Consider the following 10,438-nt stretch of genomic DNA (forward strand, 5'->3'; position numbering starts at 1 on the left):
AACTTTTCTTTCCACAACCTCCCGTATGGCGTTTTCTCACACCCGGAACACCCGCCTCCCTCATTTGTGCTGAGTCATTTGCAATGTTTGCAATTACAGGCTGAATCCCAAACGGCTCTCTAGTGTGTCTAGATGGTTCACTATACAGGGTGCAAAGGTCATTTATTTCCTGCTCCACGGAGTGCCCTTGTGTAGTCAAGCAGGTGTCGTTTGGTTTCAGCCAATCAATGAGCGCAGTTGGAGTAGGGAGGATGCGCGAGGGAGCCTGAGATTGGCTCTTTGCTCTCTGGGTTGCCAGGTCTGTAACCATTTTACGCCTTATTTTTTTAAACACCCATTGAAATGGATAAATGTCTGTGGGATGGTTTGTGTGTGTATATATTTTTAATTCTACTAGATTTATTTCGCAGGTTAATTTAATTGTGGACGGTTTTTCAACTGTTGCTAGTCTGGAAAAGTGTAAAATCCAACCTGGCAACTTAGAGGGGGCGGAAACTTCATATGGCTGCTGGCAACATCTGGAAAGCTTTATTAACACTGCTGCTGAGTTTGAAAAGTGCTCGGGAGATGAACTGCAAATCCAAAATGTCTTTTATAAAAGTAGATGATAAGTCGGACTTTTCTTTCCACAACCTCCCGTATGGAGTTTTCTCCAACCCGGATAATGTAAGTAAGAAAATCTTATTTTGTGTGTGTGTGTGTTTGTTGACTTAAACCCTTATGAAGTGTTGAACTGCTGTTGGATGTTGAGGGTCGGAGGAGGATCGGGGTGGCCATCGGAGATCAGATCGTGGACCTGAGCGCCATTAAACACCTCTTCACTGGACCGGAGCTCTCTCAGCACCAGCATGTGTTTGATCAGGTCTCCTTTACTGCACAGGTTTGACTGAGCATGCGTGTTCCGTGTAGTGTCCGTGTGTATTAAAGCGGGTGTGTGTGTGTGTGTGTGTGTGTGTGTGTGTTAGCCCACTCTGAACGCGTTCATGGCTCTGGGTTCGGGTGCGTGGAGAGAGGCGCGTGCGCGCCTACAGACTCTGCTGCGCGCGGACGAGCCCACACTGAGAGACCATCAGGAGCTCAGGGCCAGGTACACACACACACACACACACTGAGACCATCAGGAGCTCAGGGCCAGGTACACACACACACACACACACACTGAGACCATCAGGAGCTCAGGGCCAGGTACACACACACACACACACACACACACACACACTGAGACCATCAGGAGCTCAGGGCCAGGTACACACACACACACACACACTGAGACCATCAGGAGCTCAGGGCCAGGTACACACACACACACTGAGACCATCAGGAGCTCAGGGCCAGGTACACACACACACACACACACACACTGAGACCATCAGGAGCTCAGGGCCAGGTACACACACACACACACACACACACTGAGACCATCAGGAGCTCAGGGCCAGGTACACACACACACACACACACACACTGAGACCATCAGGAGCTCAGGGCCAGGTACACACACACACACTGAGACCATCAGGAGCTCAGGGCCAGGTACACACACACACACTGAGACCATCAGGAGCTCAGGGCCAGGTACACACACACACACACACACTGAGACCATCAGGAGCTCAGGGCCAGGTACACACACACACACACACACACTGAGACCATCAGGAGCTCAGGGCCAGGTACACACACACACACACACACACACTGAGACCATCAGGAGCTCAGGGCCAGGTACACACACACACACTGAGACCATCAGGAGCTCAGGGCCAGGTACACACACACACACTGAGACCATCAGGAGCTCAGGGCCAGGTACACACACACACACACACACTGAGACCATCAGGAGCTCAGGGCCAGGTACACACACACACACACACACACTGAGACCATCAGGAGCTCAGGGCCAGGTACACACACACACACACACACACACACTGAGACCATCAGGAGCTCAGGGCCAGGTACACACACACACACACACACACACACTGAGACCATCAGGAGCTCAGGGCCAGGTACACACACACACACACACACACTGAGACCATCAGGAGCTCAGGGCCAGGTACACACACACACACACACACACTGAGACCATCAGGAGCTCAGGGCCAGGTACACACACACACACACACACTGAGACCATCAGGAGCTCAGGGCCAGGTACACACACACACACACACACACAGACCATCAGGAGCTCAGGGCCAGGTACACACACACACACACACACACTGAGACCATCAGGAGCTCAGGGCCAGGTACACACACACACACACACACACACTGAGACCATCAGGAGCTCAGGGCCAGGTACACACACACACACACACACACTGAGACCATCAGGAGCTCAGGGCCAGGTACACACACACACACACACACACACACACACACACACACACACTGAGACCATCAGGAGCTCAGGGCCAGGTACACACACACACACACACACTGAGACCATCAGGAGCTCAGGTACACACACACACACACACACACACTGAGACCATCAGGAGCTCAGGGCCAGGTACACACACACACACACACACACACACTGAGACCATCAGGAGCTCAGGGCCAGGTACACACACACACACACACACACACACACTGAGACCATCAGGAGCTCAGGGCCAGGTACACACACACACACACACACACTGAGACCATCAGGAGCTCAGGGCCAGGTACACACACACACACACACACACACTGAGACCATCAGGAGCTCAGGGCCAGGTACACACACACACACACACACACACACTGAGACCATCAGGAGCTCAGGGCCAGGTACACACACACACACACACACACACACTGAGACCATCAGGAGCTCAGGGCCAGGTACACACACACACACACACACACACACACACACACACACTGAGACCATCAGGAGCTCAGGGCCAGGTACACACACACACACACACACTGAGACCATCAGGAGCTCAGGGCCAGGTACACACACACACACTGAGACCATCAGGAGCTCAGGGCCAGGTACACACACACACACACACACTGAGACCATCAGGAGCTCAGGGCCAGGTACACACACACACACACACACACAGACCATCAGGAGCTCAGGGCCAGGTACACACACACACACACACACACACTGAGACCATCAGGAGCTCAGGGCCAGGTACACACACACACACACACACACTGAGACCATCAGGAGCTCAGGGCCAGGTACACACACACACACACACACACTGAGACCATCAGGAGCTCAGGTACACACACACACACACACACACACTGAGACCATCAGGAGCTCAGGGCCAGGTACACACACACACACACACACACACACTGAGACCATCAGGAGCTCAGGGCCAGGTACACACACACACACACACACACACACACACTGAGACCATCAGGAGCTCAGGGCCAGGTACACACACACACACACACACACTGAGACCATCAGGAGCTCAGGGCCAGGTACACACACACACACACACACACACTGAGACCATCAGGAGCTCAGGGCCAGGTACACACACACACACACACACACACTGAGACCATCAGGAGCTCAGGGCCAGGTACACACACACACACACACACACTGAGACCATCAGGAGCTCAGGGCCAGGTACACACACACACACACACACACACACACACACACACACACTGAGACCATCAGGAGCTCAGGGCCAGGTACACACACACACACACACACACACTGAGACCATCAGGAGCTCAGGGCCAGGTACACACACACACACTGAGACCATCAGGAGCTCAGGGCCAGGTACACACACACACACACACACACTGAGACCATCAGGAGCTCAGGGCCAGGTACACACACACACACACACACACACACACTGAGACCATCAGGAGCTCAGGGCCAGGTACACACACACACACACACACTGAGACCATCAGGAGCTCAGGGCCAGGTACACACACACACACTGAGACCATCAGGAGCTCAGGGCCAGGTACACACACACACACACACACTGAGACCATCAGGAGCTCAGGGCCAGGTACACACACACACACACACACACTGAGACCATCAGGAGCTCAGGGCCAGGTACACACACACACACACACACACTGAGACCATCAGGAGCTCAGGGCCAGGTACACACACACACACACACACACTGAGACCATCAGGAGCTCAGGGCCAGGTACACACACACACACACACACACACTGAGACCATCAGGAGCTCAGGGCCAGGTACACACACACACACACACACACACACTGAGACCATCAGGAGCTCAGGGCCAGGTACACACACACACACACACACACACTGAGACCATCAGGAGCTCAGGGCCAGGTACACACACACACACACACACACACTGAGACCATCAGGAGCTCAGGGCCAGGTACACACACACACACACACACTGAGACCATCAGGAGCTCAGGGCCAGGTACACACACACACACACACAGACCATCAGGAGCTCAGGGCCAGGTACACACACACACACACACACACTGAGACCATCAGGAGCTCAGGTACACACACACACACACACACACTGAGACCATCAGGAACTCAGGGTACACACACACACACACACACACTGAGACCATCAGGAGCTCAGGGCCAGGTACACACACACACACACACACACACACTGAGACCATCAGGAGCTCAGGGCCAGGTACACACACACACACACACACACTGAGACCATCAGGAGCTCAGGGCCAGGTACACACACACACACACACACACACTGAGACCATCAGGAGCTCAGGGCCAGGTACACACACACACACACACACACACACTGAGACCATCAGGAGCTCAGGGCCAGGTACACACACACACACACACACACACACACACACACTGAGACCATCAGGAGCTCAGGGCCAGGTACACACACACACACACACACACTGAGACCATCAGGAGCTCAGGGCCAGGTACACACACACACACACACACACACACACACTGAGACCATCAGGAGCTCAGGGCCAGGTACACACACACACACACACACACACACACACTGAGACCATCAGGAGCTCAGGGCCAGGTACACACACACACACACACACACACTGAGACCATCAGGAGCTCAGGGCCAGGTACACACACACACACACACACACTGAGACCATCAGGAGCTCAGGGCCAGGTACACACACACACACACGCACGCACACACACACACACACACTGAGACCATCAGGAGCTCAGGGCCAGGTACACACACACACACACACACACACACTGAGACCATCAGGAGCTCAGGGCCAGGTACACACACACACACACACACACACACACACACACACTGAGACCATCAGGAGCTCAGGGCCAGGTACACACACACACACACACACACACACACACACACACACACACTGAGACCATCAGGAGCTCAGGGCCAGGTACACACACACACACACACACACACTGAGACCATCAGGAGCTCAGGGCCAGGTACACACACACACACACACACTGAGACCATCAGGAGCTCAGGGCCAGGTACACACACACACACACACACTGAGACCATCAGGAGCTCAGGGCCAGGTACACACACACACACACACACACTGAGACCATCAGGAGCTCAGGGCCAGGTACACACACACACACACACACTGAGACCATCAGGAGCTCAGGGCCAGGTACACACACACACACACACACACTGAGACCATCAGGAGCTCAGGGCCAGGTACACACACACACACACACACTGAGACCATCAGGAGCTCAGGGCCAGGTACACACACACACACACACACACTGAGACCATCAGGAGCTCAGGGCCAGGTACACACACACACACACACACTGAGACCATCAGGAGCTCAGGGCCAGGTACACACACACACACACACACACACACTGAGACCATCAGGAGCTCAGGGCCAGGTACACACACACACACACACACTGAGACCATCAGGAGCTCAGGGCCAGGTACACACACACACACACACACACACACACACACACACACACACACACTGAGACCATCAGGAGCTCAGGGCCAGGTACACACACACACACACACACACTGAGACCATCAGGAGCTCAGGGCCAGGTACACACACACACACACACACACACTGAGACCATCAGGAGCTCAGGGCCAGGTACACACACACACACACACACACACTGAGACCATCAGGAGCTCAGGGCCAGGTACACACACACACACACACACACTGAGACCATCAGGAGCTCAGGGCCAGGTACACACACACACACACACACACACACTGAGACCATCAGGAGCTCAGGGCCAGGTACACACACACACACACACACTGAGACCATCAGGAGCTCAGGGCCAGGTACACACACACACACACACACTGAGACCATCAGGAGCTCAGGGCCAGGTACACACACACACACACACTGAGACCATCAGGAGCTCAGGGCCAGGTACACACACACACACACACACACACACTGAGACCATCAGGAGCTCAGGGCCAGGTACACACACACACACACACACACACACTGAGACCATCAGGAGCTCAGGGCCAGGTACACACACACACACACACACACACACACTGAGACCATCAGGAGCTCAGGGCCAGGTACACACACACACACACACACACACTGAGACCATCAGGAGCTCAGGGCCAGGTACACACACACACACACACACACACACTGAGACCATCAGGAGCTCAGGGCCAGGTACACACACACACACACACACACTGAGACCATCAGGAGCTCAGGGCCAGGTACACACACACACACACACACTGAGACCATCAGGAGCTCAGGGCCAGGTACACACACACACACACACACACACTGAGACCATCAGGAGCTCAGGGCCAGGTACACACACACACACACACACTGAGACCATCAGGAGCTCAGGGCCAGGTACACACACACACACACACACACACACACACTCTGAGACCATCAGGAGCTCAGGGCCAGGTACACACACACACACACACACTGAGACCATCAGGAGCTCAGGGCCAGGTACACACACACACACACACACACACTGAGACCATCAGGAGCTCAGGGCCAGGTACACACACACACACACACTGAGACCATCAGGAGCTCAGGGCCAGGTACACACACACACACACACACTGAGACCATCAGGAGCTCAGGGCCAGGTACACACACACACACACACTGAGACCATCAGGAGCTCAGGGCCAGGTACACACACACACACACACACACTGAGACCATCAGGAGCTCAGGGCCAGGTACACACACACACACACACAACACACACACACTGAGACCATCAGGAGCTCAGGGCCAGGTACACACACACACACACACACACACACACACTGAGACCATCAGGAGCTCAGGGCCAGGTACACACACACACACACACACACACACACACACACTGAGACCATCAGGAGCTCAGGGCCAGGTACACACACACACACACACACACACACACTGAGACCATCAGGAGCTCAGGGCCAGGTACACACACACACACACACACACACACACTGAGACCATCAGGAGCTCAGGGCCAGGTACACACACACACACTCACACTGAGACCATCAGGAGCTCAGGGCCAGGTACACACACACACACACACACACACACACACACACACACACACACTGAGACCATCAGGAGCTCAGGGCCAGGTACACACACACACACACACACACACACACACACACTGAGACCATCAGGAGCTCAGGGCCAGGTACACACACACACACACACACACACACACACACTGAGACCATCAGGAGCTCAGGGCCAGGTACACACACACACACACACACACACACTCACACACACACACACACGCACTGAGACCATCAGGAGCTCAGGGCCAGTACACACACACACACACTGAGACCATCAGGAGCTCAGGGCCAGGTACCACACACACACACTGAGACCATCAGGAGCTCAGGGCAGGTACACACACACACACTGAGACCATCAGGAGCTCAGGGCCAGGTACACACACACACACACACACACACACACACACTGAGACCATCAGGAGCTCAGGGCCAGGTACACACACACACACACACACACTGAGACCATCAGGAGCTCAGGGCCAGGTACACACACACACACACACACTGAGACATCAGGAGCTCAGGGCCAGGTACACACACCACACACACTGAGACCACAGGAACGCTCCAGGGCCCAGGTACACACACACACACACACATGAGACCATCAGGAGCTCAGGCCAGGTACACACACACACACACACTGAGACCATCAGGAGCTCAGGGCCAGGTACACACACACACCACACACACACTGAGACCATCAGGAGCTCAGGGCCAGGTACACACACACACCACACTGAGACCATCAGGAGCTCAGGGCCAGGTACACACACACACACACAACACTGAGACCATCAGGAGCTCAGGGCCAGTACACACACACACACACACACACACTGAGACCATCAGGAGCTCAGGGCCAGGTACACACACACACACACACACAACACTGAGACCATCAGGAGCTCAGGGCCAGGTACACACACACACACACACCACACACACTGAGACCATCAGGAGCTCAGGGCCCAGGTACACACACACACACACACACACACACACACTGAGACCATCAGGAGCTCAGGCCAGGTACACACCACCACACACACACACACACTGAGACCATCAGGAGCTCAGGGCCAGGTACACACACACACACACACACACACCTGAGACCATCAGGAGCTCAGGGGCCAGGTACACACACACACCACACACACACACACTGAGACCATCAGGAGCTCAGGGCCAGGTACACACACACACACACACACACACACTGAGACCATCAGGAGCTCAGGGCCAGGTACACACACACACACACACCACACACTGAGACATCAGGAGCTCAGGGGCCAGGTACACACACACACACACACACACACACTGAGACCATCAGGAGCTCAGGGCCAGGTACACACACACACACACACACACACACACACACCACTGAGACCATCAGGAGCTCAGGGCCAGGTACACACCCACACACACACTGAGACCATCAGGAGCTCAGGGCCAGGTACACACACACACACACACACACACACACACACACACACACACTGAGACCATCAGGAGCTCAGGGCCAGGTACACACACACACACACTGAGACCATCAGGAGCTCAGGGCCAGGTACACACACACACACACACACTGAGACCATCAGGAGCTCAGGGCCAGGTACACACACACACACACACACTGAGACCATCAGGAGCTCAGGGCCAGGTACACACACACACACACACACACACACTGAGACCATCAGGGAGCTCAGGGCCAGGTACACACACACACACACACTGAGACCATCAGGAGCTCAGGGCAGGTACAACACAGACACAACACACACTGAGACCATCAGGAGCTCAGGGCCAGGTACACACACACACAACACACTGAGACCATCAGGAGCTCAGGGCCAGGTACACACACACACACGACACACACTGAGACCATCAGGAGCTCAGGGCCAGGTACAACACACAACACAACTGAGACCATCAGGAGCTCAGGGCCAGGTACACACACACACACACACACTGAGACCATCAGGAGCTCAGGGCCAGGTACACACACACACACACACACACACTGAGACCATCAGGAGCTCAGGGCCAGGTACACACACACACACACACACACACTGAGACCATCAGGAGCTCAGGGCCAGGTACACACACACACACACACACACACACTGAGACCATCAGGAGCTCAGGGCCAGGTACACACACACACACACACACACACACTGAGACCATCAGGAGCTCAGGGTCCAGGTACACACACACACACACAACACACACACTGAGACCATCAGGAGCTCAGGGGCCAGGTACACACACACACACACACACACACACACTGAGACCATCAGGAGCTCAGGGCCAGGTACACACACACACACACACACACACACACACCACCATCACACCACACACACACACACACACACTGAGACCATCAGGAGCTCAGGGCCAGGTACACACACACACACACACACACACACACCACAACACACACTGAGACCATCAGGAGCTCAGGGCCAGGTACTACACCACACACCACACACACACACACAACTGAGACCATCAGGAGCTCAGGGCCAGGTACACACACACACACACACCCACACACACTGAGACCATCAGGAGCTCAGGGCCAGGTACACACACACACACACACACACACTGAGACCATCAGGAGCTCAGGGCCAGAAGGTACACACACACACACACACACTGAGACCATCAGGAGCTCAGGGCCAGGTACACACACACACACACACACTGAGACCATCAGGAGCTCAGGGCCAGGTACACACCACACACACACACTGAGACCAGCAGGAGCTCAGGGCCCAGGTACCATCACACACACACA

At 54.9% G+C, this 10,438-nt stretch overlaps 1 protein-coding gene across 3 annotated transcripts in view; it reads left to right on the forward strand.

The window, feature by feature from the left end:
• Nucleotides 1–361: 361 nt before the first annotated feature.
• The window catches only part of fah (fumarylacetoacetate hydrolase (fumarylacetoacetase)), a 105,591-nt gene continuing 95,514 nt past the window's right edge, over nt 362–10,438 (forward strand). The window contains exons 1-3 of one of the 3 annotated variants that reach the window (XM_060941107.1): nt 362–666; nt 752–862; nt 966–1,087. In XM_060941107.1, coding sequence (XP_060797090.1) covers nt 502–666; nt 752–862; nt 966–1,087 — 398 coding nt within the window. In that variant the 5' untranslated portion in view covers nt 362–501. The remainder of the gene's footprint in view (nt 667–751; nt 863–965; nt 1,088–10,438) is intronic. The other 2 variants (XM_060941108.1, XM_060941109.1) reach the window with 2 other exon arrangements.

This window comes from Neoarius graeffei, chromosome 15 (genome assembly GCF_027579695.1).
Source record: "Neoarius graeffei isolate fNeoGra1 chromosome 15, fNeoGra1.pri, whole genome shotgun sequence".
Lineage (NCBI taxonomy): Eukaryota > Metazoa > Chordata > Actinopteri > Siluriformes > Ariidae > Neoarius > Neoarius graeffei.